The sequence below is a fragment of the Saccopteryx leptura genome, chromosome X (genome assembly GCF_036850995.1).
Source record: "Saccopteryx leptura isolate mSacLep1 chromosome X, mSacLep1_pri_phased_curated, whole genome shotgun sequence".
Lineage (NCBI taxonomy): Eukaryota > Metazoa > Chordata > Mammalia > Chiroptera > Emballonuridae > Saccopteryx > Saccopteryx leptura.
In genome coordinates this window covers 8,168,553-8,192,302 of record NC_089516.1, presented here as the reverse complement: position 1 = coordinate 8,192,302, position 23,750 = coordinate 8,168,553, and the positions used below count along the sequence as shown (strand labels likewise).

Genomic DNA, 23,750 nt, shown 5'->3' with positions numbered 1-23,750 from the left:
ACTACTGAAAAAAATCCGGAGCAATGAACTGTTAAAACACAGAGATATAGAATGATGGGAAAAAATCTGTGGTTTCACTACCCAAACTCATCTCTAGTTCTCTCTAGTGGCTCGCTCCAGTTTGTGTTGTTTATTTATTTACTTATTTTTTAATGTCTAAGGTTTCCTCTTTGGGGGTTAGGTTTCACTATGATATAATCTTACTGCCTCTTTAGTTTTAAAAAGAGTATATCCTAATATTACTACTTTTTCATTATAAGCACCATTATACATACTCCATCAATTAGTACACCATAATTTACCAATTCACTGTGTTGACATATACATTTTTTCTAATTTTTCATTATTTTAAATGATACTCTGAAAAAACATTTCGGTTCATAATGCTTTTTCTGTACTCAGGATTCTTTCTTCAGCTTTCCAGAAGTTAGACAAAGACAAAGGGTATGAAGTGAACACTTTAGGATTCTTAACATACTTTTGTCAAGTGGATTTTCAAAAAGGTTTGAACACTGCCCCAGGCAGGTGTGCAAATGACACCTCACTGCTACCGGAATTAGCCAGGTTTGAATGTAAGAGACAACAATTCTAGTAAACGTGCCAATGGATCCCCGCTCCTGCTGAGGGATTGTAGTTGCCACGGAGGTAGGTCTCAAGGGCCCAAAATAAGGACTGATAGGTTTTACTTAGGCTTGTAGGCGTGGGAAAACCACCTGGAGAAAACCGGTTTCCAAAGCCAGCCAAATCAAACAGAAAAAAAACCAAACAAGGAAACAAAACACCCCAACAAAATTACAAAGCGCTGTATGTGCAAAACTCAGCAGAACATTTCGCAACTGTAGAACAGGGTATGAATCTAATGGTAGCACGGAGAGCAGGGTTTGCTGAGCGCACTGGGCTGTGCCAGGCACAGTCAGGTGCTGTCGGATACGAGCTCTGATAGGCAAGTTCCCAGTTATCACATCTGCTCAGTACCCTGCCAGCCTCCACATCCTCCCTTTATATCCCATGTATCAGACGAGGAACGTTCTTAGGAAATACACAGTTTCAATGCCAAACACCGAAGCAAATTGCTTCGCAAACCTTATTCTGTTTGACTTCACTCGCAATGCAGGGGTCAGAAATAAATCCCCAACATAACTAGGCTGGCTTGATTTTATAGCAATATTTGGTTGGGAGGAAATGGCAGGAAGGACAGGAGAGAGGGAGCACACCACGATAAACAATAACATAGAATTAAAAATAAAAAATGCTTACGATGCTATTGATTCCAGTTTCTGACAGGTCAAACATCACTGTCACAGGCTTCCCATTCTCTCTTTTAGCATAACGTTCCAACCAGAATGCTATCAGCTTCTTTTTGTCCAGTATGGTTTTATGGTCTTTTATATGATACTTCACCCTGATCCAGACTTTTAGCAGAACATAAGACAAAAAGAAGAAAAATGTTTATGGCATAATATTATTTTATACATGTCATTCTTTCCCTTTTCATTTTTCCATTTATAGTTCCTTTTGTTTCTCGTATTAAAAACATCTCTTCTGTTTCTAAAATGAGAAATAGTGTGTACTTGGGAACCTGACAGAGTAGCAGAAAGCAAACTGTTTCCCCCATCCGCTCAGGAAATAAACAAACTTCACTACCGAGTAAAGGGAGAAGCAAACACAGGTGAACAAAGAACAGTTGGAAATAATCTACAAGTGCTCTTCATTGAGCTTAACAAGAGCAGGCCATTGGTTCTGTCAAGAGCCAGAAAACAGGCTCCCGCTGGAGGAAAAGCCCGGCAGGGGCTGTGAAGGTGTGAGGGGTGTCCTGCAAGGGGGCGCAGTGTGGCAAGGCGTCCAGAATGGTGGCAGCTGAGACACAATGTGGCGAGTGGCGAGAGGAGAGGCTACCTAGACAGTGCTGGGCTCGAAGGCCCCTGAATGAACTGCTAAGGCACTGAGATTTTCCTATTGACATGTCTCAGGCAGCAGCACAGAAAGGTTGGAAGAGGCAGAGAAGAGGCCGAGAAGGAAACCCGACAGGTGGTGCCCTGGGAAGGGACTAGGGGGCAGGGGTAGCGAGGGACGGAACTGAGGAAGTGCTGGAAAAACGGAGAGGGGTCATTGCAGCTCTGTCAGGGGGAGAGCCTGTGACTGCTGCTCTAAGCTGGGCAGTGCAGCCACAGAGCAGGGGTGGGATGCGGACGTTTAGCTGCTGTTGTGTTGAAAGCAGCCGGCTGGCAGTCAATGTGGTGGCACTGGTCAGCGGGTAGCTGGGCAGGTCCGTGCGTGTGGCCTCACTACTGTTTGGGGGAGGCAGCTGAAGCCGTCAAGAAGCTGAGATCACCCCAGAGACTGCATCAGCTAGAAAGTAAAAGAGGCCAAGGAAGGAATGAGGCCAGGGAAGCCCATTTGAGGGATGGGTGGAAAGAGAAATGAGGAAAGAGGGAGAAAGAGGAGTCAGCGACAGGAGGAAAATGCAGAGTGCTGTTCAAACAGGAACAGATCCCACGCCACAGCGGCCGGGCACGGGGCGCGGCTCTGATCCTCCCGCGAGTCTTAGCCGTGGGATGAAACCAGGCTGGCCTTTGGACAAGGGACAGAGGAGAGTAATCGGGCAGCAGGGGTGAGTGGCACCGCTCCTCCTGCTCACACACAGACACAGGAAGAAGCTGGGGGAGCAGACTGGGAAACGTGAAAAGAGAAAAGCCCATTTATCAACCATTAGGGACTGTCACAAAAGGTTTTCCATAAAAATACTAGGTTGAATTTTAGTAGCACAGTCAAATTACAAAGAAAATAATGACTCTGAATTACATGATTTTGGCTGTTAGAGCACGTGGTGTTTGCTTTTGCTGTCCGTGTGAATGTAACTACTGAGTACTGCGGCTGAATCAAGACGCCCAACAATCCCCAATATAGGAAACGTGCTGTGTGCTGCACAGGCAGAAAGTGTCGCCTATTACTGATTCTGCTGAGATGGATAAGTAACTCACCATCTTGAAAAACCAGTGCACAAGTTAAATATACTCACACAACTTGTTGCCTTCTTTGTCGTAACCATGGAGATAAATACCACCCATTTCCAATAACCATTTGGGAATAGAAGATTCAGTCAGATCTAAAACGTGATAAACTTTGATGAGTGATTGTAACTTAAGGGTCTTTTAAAAACAAAAATTCACAATGCAAAGGTTAAAGTTATATAGTAGTTCTGATATAAAAAAGATAAAACTTATTCAAACATCTGGATATAACGTCTGACAATAAACCCTTTGACCAGTCGGTCATTTAGGTGGACACATTTCCATGTTCTGGGTGAGTTTCATATAAAGACTTGCAAACAAATATTATCACTACTGGATAATTTCAAGAGAACATATCAGTAAATATCCACATTACAGCTTCAGAATTAATAAAAAGAAATTACTGTGGTTTTGTTTGCCAAATAACTCTTTTTCTACAGTTTGATATCCAGTAGAGTCTAATATATTTTATAATCTTGGGGCAAACGGAAAATACTTCAAGAACAATGCTTGCGCCTTTAGCAGGAGAAGCAGAAAGAGCCTATTAAGTGTCCGGAGGCTGACAATGGATGGAGCAGGGTAGGGGCTCGGCAGGAGCAAGGCAAGTGCCCAGGCGTCTGTTAAATGCACCGGTAGCTCCCCAAGAACTTGCAAAGATTCCCGCCTCTTTCCCCACCCCGTTTTATCACCCAGCTGCTTTTTGCCACCAGAATAAGCAATTCTATGTTAACAGAAACTATTAAGTTTAAAAGTGCGTTCTGTACTTACGCATTTTAGAAATACCAGATTTATATTGCTTTGCTTGATTAATGAAACACTTCAGTGTTTGTTGAAATTACTTCCAGTTTTGACATTTCCAATCAATTATTTCTTAAATACTCCCCTTCTGATGTATTCCTTCTACAGGTGTAACGAATGGGGAGAGCGTCTGCTCCGGGTTTATTTGTTGACTATTTTGTATTAAGTCTCCACACTCAATCACACCGCAGTTTACACTCCTCAAGGTCAGGAAATCCTTCTTGAAGACTACTATAAAACCCCCTTTAACATCTAAAACTCCCGTTTGTGGAGAAAATGTCAACATTGAAGTAGGCCTTGAAATTAAGCAGTTACAAGAAGCCTGCCAAGGGCATCCTTGAGCATAAGCTTGCTTTTTGGGGACCCTCATTCATTCTATTTGGAACCCCCCACTAGCACAAGGAACTCTGGGGCTAGAAAATGACATAAGTCCACAACAGAGAAAAACAGGGAGACAGGATCTCCTGTCTCCAGGCCTGATGGCGAAGATGCCGTCTTGCTATTGTTTAATAGTACCAAACTAAACAAGCACTGACTTGGAGACCGCTGTGAGGGAAGAATCTGAGTGTGATTCTGCTCCCTGGTGATCTCATTGTCTTCTGAATGATCTAGCTTAGACTCAGTCATACGACACTCCTTTCAAAGTGTTGTTGGCACTGTGTAAAACATTACGTTTTGATATTTCTGATGAGCGCCGAGGTAATTTGCAAATACACTATTAGATAAAAGTAAAACAGTCACTTTTATGCAGCGGATAGTATACTATGAAGGGGAAATTGAACAGCTTACCATTGACAGCCATTTCTTTCCTCCACTGGAAACTCTCATCGAGCATCTTCAATGTCTCGTCTACAACATCATGTCTCCAAAACAGGTAACTTTCAACCCAGTTATCATCTAGTTGTAACCTTTCAACATCACGTGGATCATATTTCTCTGGCTTCTCTAGGGAAGAAACAGTAATAAAAACCCGAATCAGATAAATTCTGCAGTGAATAAGGACACTAATGCCGAAGGGGAAGACAGACCCGCAAGACAGAGCAGGCGTCTGAACACTGACACGGCTGCGGCTCCGATGGAAACGCAACTTAGATGATTACTGAATTTCTAAGTGTGAAGAGAATCAAGTTATCTAAGGACTGCAGGTTTACTTTAAATAAGTCACCAAAGACGGAAAAAAGAAGACTATAGGAAAATATCTTGCACGACACACTCTAAAATGATGAACCAACATTTGGGAAGAGCAATTCTGTTATCTGAATGTGAAATCTTTACCCTACTCAATGGAAAATAAAATTTTATAGGTAAAGAACTAAGCTGTACTTAAAAAGACATGTCTGGCAAGTGTCATTTAAAAAAATTAAGTAAATGCAAAATAGACAACTGACCATTATGCAGCAGTTAACATTTCCCATAATTTACTGAAATAACTGTTTTCAGTAATAACGTCTCATTATCTGCTTACATACATGCTATGTTCTTAGAAACCTGTATATCTAATATTCCTACTTCCATACCCTGCTCTCACTATTTTTCTCTAACTGAAGATTCCTTTTCTCCTCACAACCACCTCTGCACAAATTCTACCATTCTGCATGATTCCTTTCAAATGCTTCCTCTTCCATAAAATTTTCCCTGTGCCCAGAAGTCATTCCTTCCCACCTGTAAACAGCTATAGGCCTTTTTTTTTTTTAAATTCAGTGAGAGTAGGAGAAGCAAAGAGACAGACACCAGCATGTCTCCAAATCAAGATCCACCTGGCAAGCTCACTAGGGGGCGATACTCTGCGCATCTAGGGTGTTGCTCCATTGCTTAGCAACCTAGCTCTTCTTAGCACCTGAGACAGAGGCCATGGAGCCATCCTCAGCGCCCAGGGCCAACTTGCTCCAATCGAGCCATGGCTGCAGGAGGGAAAGAGAGAAAGAAAGAGAGTAAGAGAGAAGCAAGAGGGAGAGGGGTGGAAAAGCAGATGGGTGCTTTTCCTGTGTGCTCTGACTGAAATCAAACCCAGGACATCCACACTCCAGGCTGACGCACTACCACTGAACCAACTGGCTAGGGCCACCTATAGGCCTGAAACTAAGCCTTTTTTAAGGCATTGACTACTTTTCCCCTTGAATCCAAGTCACTGGCATGCATGCCATATCTCGTCATATAGACTGTAACAGCACTATCCATTCTCAGAATCCCCCAGAGCCGATTATAGTAGTGCTGAGGAGAAGGCCTCCAGGGGATATTTGTTGACTGAATCTAGTCCTTCTCTATTTTTATTTTCTCGGTTAATATACCCTCCCAGGGGCCCAAGCAAGAAATTTCAGAAAATTCTCTGGCTCCTTCATCTCCATTTTATTTTTGCATCTATTAGTTACCAAGTCTCATTGATTCTATCCCCTCTCCCTTTGCTAGGTTGTATTTCAGACCCTCAGAGATAATAGCTGAACAGGCAGAAGAATATAAAGTGCATTCAGAGAATGATCTTCTTTGAGTCTCAATTTTCCTATCTTTATTAAGCTGCTTTATATACTCACAGAGTTGAGCAAGGATCAGATGAAAATGTATATATGAAAGTACTTGGAAGTTTAAAGCACTATAACATATAAGATTAGACCATAAATCATGCTTTTGCTGAATGTTACCTTGGAAATGGCTTTCAATATCTGGGCTTTATTTTTCTGATCTATACAATGAGTGGTTCTGTAGTAGGTAAACGATGGAAAACGTTTTTTAGTTGTTATTTGAAAAAATCATCAGTATTCAAAAGACAACCTCTCTTGAATTATAATGTATAAACACGAGTCGGATATGAAAGACTTCACACCATGTAGCATCCCGAGAGCCGGGAGTGCCTGTTGCCCGAAGCACCGTGCCGCCTGGCAGCTGGACAGCCCTCTCCACCGGCCAACGCGGCGCTCTCCGAATTACAGGCTCACTTCGTTCACTTGCAAGAAAATTTCTGCCAAATACCCGAGTCTGAATAACCACAGTTTCCTTGCCAGTTGTTCTTTCAAATAAAAGTGATGTTCTATGAAAAATGTGACTAATTCAGCTGGCAGCTCAAGGCATGTAGCAGTGTTGAACGCACTCCCCAATGTTGCAACACAGAACATTAATAAACATGTATTCAAGGGTCAAGATTTAATAAAATGTACCACTTCATCATCAGGGGCTAAAATAAAATTGGCTTTTAAACTGCAAATGCTGATGATTGAAGACGACAATGAGCGCTAGCCTTGATTTGGGCTGAGAAGCCAGCAGTTTTTGTCACCATTACTTCTGTGTTATTAGCACAAATATCAACACAATGAAAGAAGCAAATGGCTACTTAGTATTTCAGGAAAATAGTTTTGACCCTATGGGTAACTTAAGAGTCTTGGGCATCCCCAAGAGTCTATAGACTAAACTCTGAGAACCAAACACCTAGAATAATATGTGGCAAGTGGTAAAAATCTCAGTAGGTATTAATCATAAGAATAAAATATTATTTTCATTATTACAACCACTGCTGGTATAACCACCAAGGATACCATAAACAAGTCAGCGACAAGTACTGAGAAATTTAAAGCCGACTGCTTTTGGATAGCTTTTAGGAATATATCATAGATCTTTGAAATTAGAAATCTCTATTTATAGCCTGACTGGTGGTGGCGCAGTGGATAGAGCTTCGGCCTGGGATCCTGAGCATCCAGGTTTGAAATTCTGAGGTTGCTGGCTTGAGTGCAAGGTCACTGGCATGAGTGCAGGATCACAGACATAACCCCCTGGTTGCTGGCTTGAGCAAGGGGACACTGGCTCAGCTGGAGTCCACTGGTCAAGGAATGTATGAGAAAGCAATCACTGAACAACTAAAGTGCCACAACTATGAGTTGATAATTCTCATCTCTCTCCCTTTGTGTCTATCTCTTTCTCTCTTTCTTGAAAAAAGAAATCTCTGGTTATAATAAAATTCTTGGTATTAATAAAACATATACTTACATATGAAATATCTGTTAAACATCACCCATAGACAGAAGTGAGAATGGCAGAAAAGACAGAGAAGGAGAGGGTTGGGGAGGAGTCTTGTGGGGGAAGAAGGAGACAGGCAGGAGAAAAATGGGGACAGAAGGGGGCAGAGAAAATGCTGAGGAGAGGAGAGGAAGCGGGGGCGGGGTGGGAGAGAGGGAGGGAGGGAGAGAGGGAGGGAGGGAGGGAGGGAGGGAGAGAGGGAGGGAGGGAGAGAGAGAGAGAGAGAGAGAGAGAGAGATAGAGAGAAAGAGAGAGAGTAACTGAGCATCCAGGGTAAGGAAAACTTGTCCTGGGATCACAAGGCCAAGTGTAATATTAACTGTACTTATGATAAAAAAATTTACTGCTTTCACACAGAACCCCCAGAGAACTGAACCTGCAAGCGCTAGGAAGTTTTCAGAAAATCAGTCCTTTGGTAAGTCCAGATATTATAGGAGGAAGCTAAAAGTGTATACTCAAATGGTACTGAAGATATGAAAACACATGTGCGCATACACCGCCCCACATACCTACCTCTTCAGGACATCATTTTGAAAGACTACCTCTCAATGGTTAAAGCATACAGATTAGGAAGAGATTAGTTTTGAGGAAAAGAATGAGGGAAAAAAATGAGAGTCACTATAGTCAAGCTGCTAAATACTATATATCAAGTAGATTGAGGCATGAGGAAATTTTTATAATCTTAACTAGCCTGGGAACTTTTAAACTGTCCAGTCCTGTGTCAATACCTGGACATCCTGGTAACCCTCTGAGGGGCTCACCTATACAGACCACCAGATGTTACCAGATCACCTGGTGCTCATCTTCTGAACCACCTGGCATCCATCATTCAGATTGCCTGACAACTGACTAACAACCGTTCAGGACCAGTTCTAAGGCTAAGAATGCAGGTCTAATTCTTCTTAAGGACTGGACTTTTAAGAACTCTTCATTTTTCTTTTTTCTTTGGCTAGACTGTGTAAATGGGAGTCAATGGGAATGATCAGGTGCCTAAATGACAAATTATTCCCTTAAGGGCATCCTCTGGTAGCTGGCCACACCTACCCTGAATCTAAAGCAGGTCATCTTTTATGATGGGATTAAGCTACTGGCTTGTAACAGTGATTCTCAAAAGTTCAGCAAAAATCAGAATCACCAGGAGGGCTTGTTAAAACAGGGCTTGCTGACCCCCACCCTCAGATCATCAATTCATAGGTGGGATCCCAGAACCTGCATCCGCAAGTTCCTACAGGTGCTGCTGCTGCTGGAGGGCCAGGGAGCACACTTTGAGGACCACCCCTCAGTCTACTGCGGGGTTGGCAAACGTTTTCTGTAAAGGACCAGATGGTAACTATCTAAATATCCTGGACTTGGAAGGCCACATACGGCCTCTGTTGCTATTCTGCCTTTTTGTTGTTGTTTTTAGCAACCCTGTAAAAAATAGAGGGAAGATGCTTTTCCACCTCAGCTCCTATCCTTCAAGAGTTGGGTTCACATGCTGGATATGTAAGAGCTGTATCTTAGTGGACACATCTCTCTGCTGTCCTATTCAGGTCTTCCTTCAATAATTAGTATCATTTTAAAATTTTCCCCATAAAAGAAAAAGTGCATTTCTTCTGTTAGATTATTACACAGTTTAGTGGTTTTTGTGTTGCTATCATGAGACAATAATGACAGATTGGCAAACCTCAAACTATTTTTTTTTGCCATCTGATAAGTAGATCATTTTATATACTGTAGAATTATAGAAATAATAGTGGAGATCTTTTTTTTTTGCTGACTTTATGGGAATTATATTTTGAAGTTTCACAATTAAACGTGACCCTTACATAGGTTTTTACAAGATACACTTCGAGTTAAGAAAAATTTTCCGTGTTTGCTACAAGTTTTGTTTGCTTTTCACAAAGTTGGATTATAGCCAGTGTCGTTTTTCTCTATTGAAATAAACATTTCCCCCCACTTAATTTTATTAATAAATATGGTATGTTCATATTGGCTTAAACAGATATAGAAAAAAATAAAAAGAAACAAATGATTACCTAAAGAGGGAAGAGAAGGGAGAAAGGTATAAGAGATAAAAGATACTTCTCAATGTTTATCTTCTTATAGCTTGATGGTTGGGCTGTACCTTTTCAGACATTTCATTGAAAAGCATTACATTAATGTGATAAATTCCTCTGCTGCATTTTCTGAACATGAGTCATCTTCACATTCCTGGGACTAACAAAATTGCTTGCACCTCATGTGTGTGCGCGACTGCACGGTGGTGGGGCCGGAAGAATCCCAGAGCTCTATGCCCACCAACTGAACTTCTTTAAGAGTCACTGATCTGTTTAGGATTTTTATTTCTCAGAGACAATTCTTTCTCCAAAATGTTTTACATTTCATTTAAATTTACTAACTTAATGTGATAAAGCTGGTCATTGTGTTACTCTCTTACGATTTAAAAAATCTGTCACATGCATATATAATATATCTGGTTTTATTCGTAGGGTATGTCTTTGCTGTCTCCTTCCCTTCTTAATCAGTCATCTTAGGTGTGTCTACTTCCCATCCAAGTACTAACCAGGCCTGACCCTGCTTAGCTTCCGAGATCAGGCGCGTTCAGGGTGGTATGGCCATAGACAGGTGTGTCTACTTTACTAACCCTTTCACAAAACTAGTTTATGTTGATTCCATCTACTATCTCTTTTTCCCTATACCATGAATATAGGCTCTTACCTTATTTACTTCCTTCTTTCTCTGTCTGACCTTGTGTTCACTCTGTAGCTCTTTGAATTGATTCTTTAGCTGCTTTTAATCTGGGCCTTGATTTCTAATGAATGCATATAAGATATTTTGTTGTTGCTCAGCTTTAAGTATTTTGTAATTTCCATTGTCATAGCCTCACTAACCCACAGGTTATTGAGCAGAAGAACTGCACACATTGCAAAGAAGTTGTTAACCTATAGGTTATTTAGAGGTGTGTTATTTCAGTTACCTAGCATTTAATTTGTTTTTAAGTACCTGTTTATTGTGACTTCTAATATAGTTGCTTAATGGTGTGAGAATATAGTGTGTATGATCTAGCTGCTTTGGAATTTCTGAGACTTTATGACTTAATATGCGGTGAATATTTGCAAAAGCTCCAAGAGCAAAATATATATTTGAAAGAATATATTCTCTATGTTGGGCAGGGGAGGCTGTACACTCTCACACACACACATATATAAGATACGTACATATCTATATCAACTTTGTTCCCTGTGGTGGTAAAACGTAAAATCGTAAGGACTTCTTGTTTGCTCGTTCTGTGTATTTCGGAAAAGGTTTGTTAAAATCATTCAATGTGGATTTCTTGAGTTTCCTTTATAATTCTGAGAGCTTTTGCTTTATGTTAAGACTACATTGTTACTTTTTATATTCTTAGTTCCTAAGTGTTACCTTTTTAGGCTTCCTTTTGTTACTAGTAGTATCCCTTTTTATATGTATTGCTTTTCACCCTAAGAAATATTTTGTCTAATGAAAGTACAGATTACACAGGATAACTTCGGTTAATATTTGTGTTATACATCTTTCTCCATCTCTGCCTTTTCAACATTTCGACATAATTTTAGGTTACCCCTGGTAGGCAAACTGTGGCTCTTTGGCTCCTTGAGTGTGGCTCTTCCACAAAATACCACGTGCGGACGCTACCTTGATAAGGAATATACCTACCTATATAGTTTAAGTTTAAAAATTTTGGCTCTCAAAAGAAATTTCAATTGTTGCACAGTTGATATTGGGCTCTGTAGACTAATGAGTTTGCTGACCACTTAGGCTATTATAGGCAGCATGCAATTAAGATTTAAAAACTCTATTCAGATAACAAGTATATATTTGTGGTAACTATAGATAAAGTTGGATTATTTCTGCTGCTTCACTCTGTGTTTTCTAGTTACTCGGCTACGTTTCCTCCTTTCCAGCTTCTCACCAGAGAGATTATGTTTTCTTCATTCCCCCTTTCAAGATTCCACTGACTGGGAAATTAAATATTTAATTCTGTCTCTTAGTGGTTACCCTAATTTTAAATATTCACACTTACTTAACAAAATCTACAGTTAATATTTCTATTCTTCTGAACAATACATGTTTTTGTAATGTTTGCCTCCAATCTCATGAAAACTGCATAATCTTGATGTCAAAAACAAAGAAATATAAGAAAGGAAAATTACAGGCCAATTTATGAATACAGATTCAAAAGTCCTAATAAAATATTAGTTAACTGAATCAACCAATATATTTTAAAAACCTGAGTTAACACAATGTACAATACTATTAAAAGAAAAACATCAAGTGAACATCTCATCAGATGCAATTAATATGTTCAATAGATGAACAAAATGCATTTAGTAAAATTCAACCATCAGTCATGATGGGAACTAAACAACAAATAAAAATTCAAACTAGCAAACCAGGAATAGAAGGAAACATTTTGATAAAAGATCTCTACAGAGACCATACTTTATGGTGACATGTTTGGGGCTATCTTTATTTTTTATTTATTTATTTTTTGACAGAAACAGAGAGAGAGAGAGAGAGAGACAGATAGAGACAGATAGGAACGGAGAGAGATAAGAAGCATCAATTCTTCATTGTGGCACCTTAGTTGTTCATTGATTGCTTTCTCATATGTGCCTTGACTTGGGGGCTCCAGCAGAGTGAGTGACCCCTTGCTCAAGCCAATGACCTTTGGCCTCAAGCCAGTGACCATGGGGTCATGTCTATGATCCCACGCTCAAGCCAGCCACCCCACGCTCAAGATGGTGAGCCCGCGCTCAATCCAGATGAGCCCGCGCTCAATCCAGATGAGCTCGCGCTCAATCCAGATGAGCTGGCCATCAAGCCAGCGACATAGGGGTTTCAAAGCTGGGTCCTTCACGTCCCAGTCCAATGCTCTATCCACTGCCCCACCACCTGGTCAGGTGAGGCTATCTTTCTAAGATCAAGAATGAGACAAGTAGGCTTTTTTTCACTTTTTAGTCAACATGAAAGGTTCCAGCCACTGTAAAGTAAAAGCATTTTACTTTTATTCTGATGTAAAAATTGGAAAGTTAGAAAGAAAACTGTCATTATTTCAAGGTGATATTACTGTCTAGGCATAAATCTCAAACTAATCTAGAGATAAATTATAAAGATTAACATAAGTTAATAAGGATCCTGAATTCAATATTAATGTAAACAAGTCAAATGCACTTTCTATAAACCAGCAACAATCATTTAAAAAATAAATTCTTAGCCTGACCAGGCGGTGGCGCAGTGGATAGAGCGTTGGACTGGGATGTGGAAGGACCCAGGTTCGAGACCCCGAGGTCACCAGCTTGAGCACAGGCTCATCTGGCTTGAGCAAAAACTCACCAGCTTGGACCCAGGGTCGCTGGCTTGAGCAAGGGGTTACTCGATCTGCTGAAGGCCCACAGTCAAGGCACATATGAGAAAGCAATCAATGAACAACTAAGTCGCAACGTGCAATGAAAAACTAATGATTGATGCTTCTCATCTGTCTCCATTCCTGTCTGTCTGTCCCTGTCTATCCCTCTGACTCTCTCTCTCTCTCTCTCTCTGTAAAAAAAATAAATAAAAAATAAATAAAAAAAATAAAAACTTTATAAAATTCTTAGAGGATGCTATTTAAACAACAAAAATAAAAAAAGTATTTTCAAAAATTAAAATAAATATATAAACTTTCTGGGAATAAATAAAAAAATGGGTTTACCTTTATGGAGAAGATTATAAATCTTTCAACAAGACTTTAGCAGATAGAAAGATTATACCAGGTTCTTGGATTGAAAGACTCAACTATAACCGTGTCAAGTCTTGCACAACTGACCTTCTAATTTAACATAATTCTACTCAAAATCCCAACAAAATCTGTGTTCCCAGAAACAAGCCGATCCTCTAATTTACACGGAGGAACAAAGCGACCAGAAAAGCCTGAAGAAATTATTTTCACAGAAGCAGAAACTAAATGGCCCATAGAGTTACAAAGAAATGCTCAATGTGACTATTACTCAAAGAAATGCAAATTAAAACCACAGGGAGATGTGCCAACATCCTCATCAGATGGGCAAAAAAAGAAAAAAACAAAAAACTAACAATGCAAAATTTTAGGGTGTGTGAAAACAAGGCCACTCAAATACTACTGGTTAAAATGAAAACCGGTTCATTCCTCTGTGAAGTACAGTAGATGAGCATTACCCAGTAAAGGTGATGTGTGCACAGCATATGAACCACCTACTTCACTGTTGGGTACAAACGCTAGAGCAGTTCTCAAACTTTCTTTGTCTCTGGCCCCCTTTTACACTGTTAAAAATAACTGAGGACCCCAAATACCTTTTTTGTTTATATGGGCTATATTTATTGGTAGTTATATATTAGGTATTAAAATTGAGAAAAATTTTGCACATAAGAACACACAAGCACTTATTCTGTCACGGTCAGAACAATGACATCATTACACACCATGTAACCTTTGGGGAACAGTACAGTCTGCTTGTGAGAGAACAACGAAAAAGGTCAATGATGTTTTCAAGTTATTGTGAAAATAATATAGTTTTGACCTCTCAAACACTCTGAAATGGTCTCAGAGAATTATGGTTCCTGCACCAACTTTGAGAACCACTGCCTTAGACAAAGTCTAAGCACCACATAAGCCTAAGAATGTTCACAACAGCATTGTACTTAAAAGCAAAGCTCAGAAATAATCCAAATCCATTAACAGCTACATTCATTCCCTGAACTAATGCACAGCTATAAAAAGGGATGTGACAGTAGGGTTATAGTAGACGAAATGATGACTCTTCAAAAGCGGGCCATAGAAAAATATATTCAGCTTTTATTTAAAGTTTAACAATAAGTCAACTTAAGAAAGAAGTGGGGAGGAATACATTACAGGTGGTAAAGCTAATGAAAAGCGAGAGAATGGGTAAGATCGAGGGCAGGACACACGGCTGCTGGGGCTGAGCAGGGAGGGGCACACGGGAAGACTTATTTCTTCAGCTGAGTGGTGAGTACATGAGTGTTTACTTTATTCATGCTTTGTACATTTTGTAAATATATTTCAAAACTTAAAAAAACAGTAATAAAGCAAGACAAAACAAAAAGGAAAGGACCAGAAAGTTACTGGGTGACAGAAAATGATTAAACAGCGATGGAAGAAACCACACAGGAATGGGTAATTTTGAATACATTCAAAAAATGAAAATGTGAAAGTGACACAGACAGAACCCCAAACCAATGATAAAGCCATAGTAGTAAAAGCAGTTAAATCACAGATGGATGTAAACATATGAAAAGAAGTTTAATTCACTAGTAATCAAACACAAAGAAAAACAGAACCATCAGTGAAGAAATGATGGCATGGGTTAGGTTATGGAGAAACACTTTTTTCATGGCCTGATGGGAATGAATCTTGGTGTAACTTCTATAGAGGAAAGTTTAATACATGTGAAATAAAGTGTCTTAAAACCACACTACGAAAACCAGTAATTCTACTTTGAGACAAGAGTCTTACGAAAATAATATGAACTACTGTATAAAAAAGTGTATTATTTGCCTGACCTGTGATGGTGCAGTGGATAGAGCGTCAACCTGGAAACGCTGAGGTTGCCGGTTGGTTCAAAACCCTGGGCTTACCTGGTGTCTAGGCACATATGGGAGTTGATGCTTCCTACTCCTCCCCCCCTTCTCTCTCTCTCTTTCTCTCTCTATCTCTCCTCTCTATAATGAATAAATAAAATCTTTAAAAAAAAAGTGTATTAACAAAGAACTGGAAGCGAAATGTCCAAAAAGGGACTATTTACGATAAAGAATAATTATTTTTTATTTATAGAACTGAATATAAATGGCAACATAAGATGTTGCTTCATAAATATGGGGAAATAAGATCATGTCAGTAAAAAATGCAATATAAAATTACATACAGAATGGTTTTCAAACTTTTTTTTAATGTATAGAAAAAAAAAAGACAGGAAACAGTGCAGTTATCTCTGCATGATGAGCTGATGGGGGATTCCTCAGACATTCCTCATCCAAGTTCATTGAAATGAATTCATATACTTGAAAACTCAGAAAACACACGTGAAATAACATAGCTGACAAGCCCCTCAACAGCTCTGGAAACTCACTAACGCGTAAAGGCACTGCGTGGGTGCCCAGGGCCCTCTACACTACCGCGCCACTCTTCCGAGCCGTGTGGGCCTGCCCTCCCTGGGCTCTTCAAAGTACACCGCCTCTGGCTCCCTGAACATGTCCCCACACCTGCCCATTCGGTCTGTTAGCTCACACCACTGGATCCGCCTGGGTCACATTCTCCACTGGCCCTGTGCCACCATCTTCCAAAGTCCACGAGAAACACCATCTTTCTGTGAAATTTGCCTAACTCTGCTAACTCAGCCACCCCAACCAGCTGTAATTCTTCCTTGCGTTTGACTCTCACAGAAATGATTGTAGCACTCTTCCTACATTTTTAAAAAAGATTTCAATGCTCCTTTTTAATGCTCCTACGAGATTCTAGTAGTTCAGGAATGGGCTTCATCCTTCTTCAGCTCTTTCTCTAATATTGACCCACTGTTTTCCAGAATTAAGCACACACTGAGTATTTGAGGAACTGAGTAAGTTATTGTCACAAGGCATTAGGTCTCTTGCTTTGCCCACAAGAAGGAAGAGAAAACAGGAAATGTTACTCATTTGAGACTCCACATGGAATTTCTCAAAGAAACAATGAGAAAAAAAGATCATTAATAATAAAACAATAATGGTCTTGTATCTTATTCTTTTTGCCAGCTACAAATCTATCAGTAATTGATAACTTAATTTCTATGGAAATAAAAAGGTGCTCAGAATTCCGAGAATCTACCTCCAAAGAGTTTCTGAAGTACAGCCTGTGCTTAAAGTGATATACAGTAGTCGCATATAGTATTTTCCTTTAGGAACAACATTGAATTTGCTTAAGGGTGCCTTAAGTCTCTTCTGAAAATGACAATAGAAGGGGTGAAATGAGCCCTGGCCGGGTAGCTCAGTTGGTTAGAATGTCGACTAGATACCTCAAGGTTACAGGTTCGATCCCCAGTCAGGGCACATACAAGAATCGATGAAGGAATGCATAAAGAAGTAAAACAAGTCAAAGTTTCTGTCTCTTTCTTCCTCTCTCTCTCTCAAAATAATAAAAATAAATAAAAATATAAATAAAAATTAGGAAAAAGGTAAAATGATGTTTAAAGAAAAAGGAAAGTGGATGTTCTAAAAACCTGAGTTACTTTCTGCAAAGTAAATTTGAAAGGGAGAACACAGGCAAATCAAAAACACTTTTTATAGAAAAAACAGAATAAAATACCTCCCTCAATCTACTCTTTTTATTCACTTTCCTACAACTTGATGCTATATTTCAGGAAATAACTGAAACCTTAAGGGGAGAAAGTCTTTAGAGGATTTTGTTCTCCTTTTCCATGCAGGTCTTTAAATTAACTAAATTAATATTTACCAAGGCTGTGCAGATAACCCACCCGTGTGTGTTCACACATACCCCACTGAGTGTATTTAAGGACAAAACCATCCTATATTTAATGCTGCACAGGGCTTTACTTAGAAATAACGCTGTCTTCCTCAGACATATTGTGAGGGCTGCTCTTTGCCAGATTTCAGTGGGGGAGGGAAGTTGGTTAGGACAGCTCTTCATACTGACTTGGACTAGCCTCCCTATGTATAGATTTAAGCATTGCTATATTCATTCATTCAATGAGTATGTGTTGAGAACTGGCCTAGGTATACAGAGGTGAGTCTGATCTTGCCCTCAGTGTTCAGTTTGCCCCCGACCTATATACAGTCTATTGGAGGAAATGAACAATAAGCAAGTAAACAAATGAATGAGATAATTACAGGTTATGGCAAGACCTGTAAAGGAGACAAAACAAACAAGACAGGGAGGTTATTTAATAATCATTAAAGGCCTCTCAGATACATTGAAACCAAGAGAGACAAGAATTAAACCAAGATATAATAAACCAAGTTAGGAAAGAAGGACCTAGCCATGCATATGCTACCTGGGCAAGAACCTTCCAGGCACAGAGCGGTGGGAAAGTCGTCAGCTGGAAACAGATTCAATTTGTTTGAAGAACATAACAGAGGCAGTGTGACTGGTCATGCTTTTCATGGGTCACGCTTGTAGGTTGTGATAATTTTGTGGGTCATTGCATCAGGAAGTCAAAGGTTTTCAGAATAAGCATTCTTTAACAAACTTTTGCTTCAGTTTTGTGTGTGCACATGTACCGGATTGCAATGTATCCTACACTTCCCACTGCAGGCAGTGGTGAACCTGTACTAAGCAGGGAGAGAGTAGGAATAGAGGATGGAGGGTGGGCAAGAACTGCTGCATGCACAGCCTTGCACTGTAGACCAAAGAATTAGGATTTTTATTCTAAACAAAGTAGGAAGGTACTAAAAGGGTTTCAAGCTGGGGAGTGACATGATGTGTGTGATTCTACAGGATGGGGCTACAGTGAAATTCAGAAGACCTGAACACCAGCTCCAGCCTAGCCACTACATTTTTAGCAAGTAAATTAATCTCTCTAACCTTACTTTCTTCATAAAAAAAAAGATTGGAACAGGATGACTTTTGAGATCTTGTCTACTGCTCCATTTCTATGACTATATTCTGCTTCCTCTCTTGGGCAGAAGTAAATGACTACTGGGGGGACACTAGCTCATGAGGTCAAGCTGTGGGTTACTTCTTTTTTTCTTCTCTTTGGTGGAGGTGCCGGGGATTGAAAGTGGGGCCTCGTGCATTACTTCTTAAGATATAAAGCACGTAGCTGGAAGAGTCACATTTCTACAGAATGACATTTTAGAGTCCTTTCGTTACTGGAACCAGCTATACTATGAGAAATGAGATGTCTGGACTAAAAGTGAACCAAGCTCTTTTGCAACTCTTTGGTACAAAGTTTAGGAAGTGAAGAAAATTGATAGGGAGGGATGAAAAGATTTACTGACCAGGTTTTTTTGGGAACAGATTTCCTTATTTGTTCTAGGTTATCAAATGACATAATCTAGGGCAGTATGAAGTTGCAGGGAACCTCTACTTAGCACTCAAATCAAGATGTGCAAGGTTAGCTCTTTTCACAGTCACCAAAATGACAACCCAGGCAAAATATTCATTGAGAGACTACTGTATATGCTAACCCCATGCTCGTCAGTTTAGTCTGATGTATGCTTTTTCATTTAATCCTTATTATTTGCATTTCACAGCAATGGGAACAGAAAAGACAATAAAGCTATTAAATGGGTTCAGAAAAGACAAGTAAGCTATCAAGTGGCAGGATCAGGATTAGAATATTTATACCATATTCATAATAAATTATCCTGCATGTTTTTAAAAATCACAACGATTAATTATATCATCAGTTAAATACTGGACAACTCAAGTATTTGACATCTGGACATAGAATGTTCAAGTGATAAATCAATTCTGGACAGTCAGGTACTTTGCTAGATACAGTGTGAGATGAAAAGATAAGAATGTGTTCCAGCACTGGAAGGCTTATTCAGCGGGTAGCATGCTGGGTTGCACCATGTGGAATTAGTCAAAACATCTAAAGAATTTGGACCACCTATTAAGTACACGTGAATAGTATTATGGCCGTTTCCAGGGTCATTTTCCGATAGCTGCTGGTGAAATGCCAGCAGAGGAATCATGGACTGCAGCCTGGAAAGTACCCTGCAAGTTTTATAAGTTCGAGATGCTAGAAACACTGATTTCTAACTTACATTAACCCTTTAGCAAGAACTGGACGCATCGCCTGCCCGACTGGAGTGTGCGTGCCACGGTACGGAGAAGAAGACCTTGGAAACGCTCCCGGCACCGTCCCCGGGAGGGTCGAAATGGTCCCTAATGCTTGCCACAGAGACACCCAGACACACTCCTGCAAAGTTGGGGACGCTCAGTGCATACCTGTCTCAGCACTGAGAACGCGGTACCCACCTGTCACATACTCGGCTTCGAACCTCCGTCGGGTCTCAGAGATGAGCTTGGCTTTATTCTGGGCGTGAGACTGAAAGGGAGACGGGAGATTCTTAGACCCCACGCGCACCGTCCCGCTTCCCCTCTGCGCAGCCCACCTGCACCTGAGAGCATCCACCCCCACCCCGGACCAGAGCAGGATTCCGGGTCCGAGGAGGCGACCGGCAGCGCTGCGGTGTGATCAGTTTCTCACCTCGGCCATGGTCGCGGGCGTAAACGTGATGCCAGTCACCGTCCCCACTTCTTCTGCTGCGGTCCCACTACCTTCTCACCCGCCTGGCCGGCCGGGTGGTAGAGAGGGAAGAGCGGGAGGCGGAGGCGGTCGCGTGACACCGGAAGGCGGGCGGAGGTGTCGCCGCGCTGCCCAATCCAATACGGCCGCCTGGATCTGGAGGCAGGACCAGGTCCTAACCCCGGCTTACCATTCGCTTCTCGTCCGCGCCCCGCCCCCAGCGTCCCCTGCACTGCGGGCCCACCCCTGCCAGTCTCGGATCGAAGGTGCTTCCCCCGCGGAGCTCCGCCCGAGTAAGCTCCGCCTACCGTTCACTTGCACAGTTACAATGTGCTTGGAGGCCCCGCCCACTCGGCCTCTCTGGGCAACCTGCCGGCCAGCCCTCCCAGGATGCAGCGCGCGCGCGGGAGGTTTAGCATCTGCGGACGGTTTCCCCCTGGAGTCTCTGTAACTTGCCTACTCTAGCACGCGGGCCTGGCGCACCGAGGTACAGCCGGCGTGGGCGCCCTTACTCAGCCTTCCTGGAGGGGGTGGCGGGGCTGGGGTGGCGTCCCTGTCCCGTCGTTGGCGGGAGAGCAGAGAGGAAGCGGGCGTCCCGGGGCCTGTGTCCGTCCAGTGGGATGATAACTAGATTTTAAATGTTTGCTGTATTCGGGGATATTTCACTTGAAACTTTCCTTACCCCTGCAACAGCTTGCCCACGTGGAGTGTGAGATACTTAACAAGGACTATATCTTTGAAATCTTTAAGACAGTTTTCTAAAGTTAGATGTAAAACGTGTTACAATGTATCAACGTAATTGTACTCATTCCGAAGGGCAATTTTTGCGCCTAGGGTACATTTGGAAATGTTTGGAGACATTGTTTGTTGTCACATCTAGGAGGGGACCTGCCACTGCTATAAGGTGTGGAGAAGCCAAGGGTGCTTCTACAAGGTATCCAGTGCAAAATATCAGTAAGGGCCAAAGTTGAGAAAGATTGATTCCTAACTTACTGGAACAGATTTTATGGTTGTTGCTTAAAAAATCGAAAGGAAATCGTTTCACATTCAGTGATACTGCCTTTTTAAAAAATTGAATGATACTGGAAACCAAACACAGGATGAGAATTGCCCGCATGTTCCCACCATCCATAGTCAACCATGAATGACACTTGAGCATCTTTCACCCAGACTTACTTTGTTTACATTTTATAGGGAAAAAGGAATACATTATTTAAAAATTATTGGGATACATTCTTAATATTTTATGTATAGGCACACCTGATTTTATTGCACTTTGCTTTATTGTGCTTCACATCTGTTGCATTTTTACAAATTGAAGGCAAGACCCTGCACCAGCAGAAGATGGTGACTCGCTTTCGTGTGCTGGTCTGAAACTGAACCCACAGTGTCTGTCTTGCGTGTCTGTATAGCTGAGGTCTTCCTCTGGCCCCATTTCTCTTTCTCCAGAATGAACATTCGGAATGTGGCATTATCTTTACAGCTTTGCTTCTTTTTTCTTTTTCTTATCTTTCTTTCTTTTTTTTTTTTTTTTTTTTTTTTTTTTTACCAGGCTGCCTGGATTTGAATACTGACTCTGTCACTTCCTGTAGGCCTTTGAGAAGATCCTAAAACTCCATGCCTCAGTTTTCCCATCTGTAAAATGTAGTAATAGTGCCTATGGCATAAGGATGTTGTAAGGAATAAATGAGTGGCTCCAAAGTCTATCAATACCTGGTACAGAGAAAGCACTTGGAATATAGCCCTTGTAGGTAAACAGAATATACATAATGCTGTTTTATGTGTTCTGATTTAGATAAATAATGTACTGCCATATACATTTTTCTGCAACGTAATTTTTCTCGTTTTATTTTTGTAATCTAGCCATGGTGATATGCATAGATCTAATTCATTTCCATCTGTATTCATTCATTCTATTATTGGTGTTCATTGAAGTTTTTACTATTTTTCATATCACACATAATAGCATAGTGAACATTCTACAGCAATGTCTTTGTGAATTATGCAGGATCATTTCTCTTGATTCTTGTCTAGAAATTACATTGCTGTATATATGCGTTTCTATTAATTGCCATATTGCCTTCCAAAGTCACCTCTCCCTTTAATTAAGTACTCTAATAATTTATTTTTTTAAATTTATTATTATTTTATTTTTTAATTGAGGGAAAGGGGGATAGAGATACTCCCACGTATGCCCTGACTGACATCTACCTGGCAACCCCTGTTTGTGCTTGAATCAAATGAGCTATGAATCAACTGGGCCAGTGCTTGAATCAACTGAGCTATCCTTAGTGCTTGAGGTAGAGGCTCGGATCAACTGAGCTATCATCAGTGCCCAGGGCCTACGTTTGATCAGTCAAGCCGCTGGCTACCAGAAGAGAAGAGAGAAAGAAGGGGGAGAGGGAGGGAAAGTGAAGCAGATGGTCGCTTCTCATGTGGGCGATGACTGGGGTTTGAACCCAGGACGTTTGCATGCTGGGCCGACACTATTCACTGAGCCAACCGGCCAGGGTCATAATTATTTTCTAATTGATGACTCTGCCTATAATCTCAGCTCACCTTGTCTTCAACACTGTCACTAGGATCTTTATAATTCAGGAGCATTATACTGTGATTTCTGTTTTAAAGAAGGCTTGCAGTGGTTTATCATTGCTTACAGAAAATTAGAAGTCCATAATATGCCATAGAAAACCTTCCTTAACTAATCTTTCCTAACAACCATTCCCCATATTCACCTGCATTTCAGGTCCACCCCGTATTGTTGGGAAAGGGAAAAGGGAGACTGATTCTGGGAGGCGTCAACAAATGACTTCTAGTCATCCAGGTAGAAAAAAGCTTTAGCAGTAGACCTGTGCTATACAGCCAAGGTAATTGCCTTAGGTAACAATGTCCTATATGTTGAAAAAAGGACCTCTATCAGTATTATGGTCATAAGATTATGTTTAATAGGATTGTTAGGTTCCGGTCCAGGGCCCCTTGTGGAAACCTCAATTAGCCAGGAGAAACTTTGTGATCTGGCTCCAGGGCAGTTCCTGTAGCTCTCCGCCTATCACTTAAAATATCTACATTGTGTCTGTAAAGTCATGGTGCACTTTTAACCGGTCACAGGAAAGACAATAGAAATGTGAAATCTGCACCAAATAAAAGGAAAACCCTCCCAGTTTCTGTAGGATGATGTGGCAGCACGTGCGCATGCGCAGATGATGACGTAACACCGTGTATACAGCGGAGCAGCCCACGGCCATACCAGTCGAGATGTGGATGGTACAGAGGAAAGTTCAGTGTGTTCTGTGGCTCGCTAAATTCAAATCCATGACCAAACTGCAACGTGAATATCGGTGCCTTTATAACGAACCGCCACCACATAGGAATAACATTACTAGGTGGAATAAGCAGTTGAAGGAAACCAGCAGTTTGGTGGAGAAACCCCGTTCTGGTAGGCCATCAGTCAGTGATGAGTCTGTAGAGGCTATACGGGATAGCTACCTAAGGAGCCCTAAAAAATCTATGCGTGAGCCCACATCGAACTGCACTGAATAAGTATGAAACTGGGAGAGTTTTCCTTTTATTTGGTGCAGACTTCACATTTCTATCGTCTTTTGTTACTTTCCTGTGACCGGTCAAAAGTGCACCATGACTTTACGGACACACTGTATTCTGTTGCTTAGTGATCAACCATCACCCCACCCAGGGTTCC

At 41.1% G+C, this 23,750-nt stretch overlaps 2 protein-coding genes across 4 annotated transcripts in view; one reads left to right on the top strand and one right to left on the bottom strand.

Moving 5' to 3' along the window:
* Positions 1-20,133, bottom strand: part of MOSPD2 (motile sperm domain containing 2) — a 42,688-nt gene extending 22,555 nt beyond the window's left edge. For 2 of the 3 annotated variants that reach the window (XM_066356491.1, XM_066356492.1), the window contains exons 1-5: positions 20,015-20,133; positions 19,783-19,852; positions 4,599-4,754; positions 3,020-3,106; positions 1,258-1,412 (exon numbers count right to left, since the gene is read on the bottom strand). In XM_066356491.1, coding sequence (XP_066212588.1) covers positions 1,258-1,412; positions 3,020-3,106; positions 4,599-4,754; positions 19,783-19,852; positions 20,015-20,023 — 477 coding nt within the window. In that variant the 5' untranslated portion in view covers positions 20,024-20,133. The remainder of the gene's footprint in view (positions 1-1,257; positions 1,413-3,019; positions 3,107-4,598; positions 4,755-19,782; positions 19,853-20,014) is intronic. The other variant, XM_066356493.1, reaches the window with a different exon arrangement.
* Positions 20,134-20,438: 305 nt separating this feature from the next.
* Positions 20,439-23,750, top strand: part of FANCB (FA complementation group B) — a 31,697-nt gene continuing 28,385 nt past the window's right edge. The window contains exon 1 of the mRNA XM_066356441.1: positions 20,439-20,540. The gene's annotated coding sequence lies outside the window, so the exon portion shown is untranslated. The remainder of the gene's footprint in view (positions 20,541-23,750) is intronic.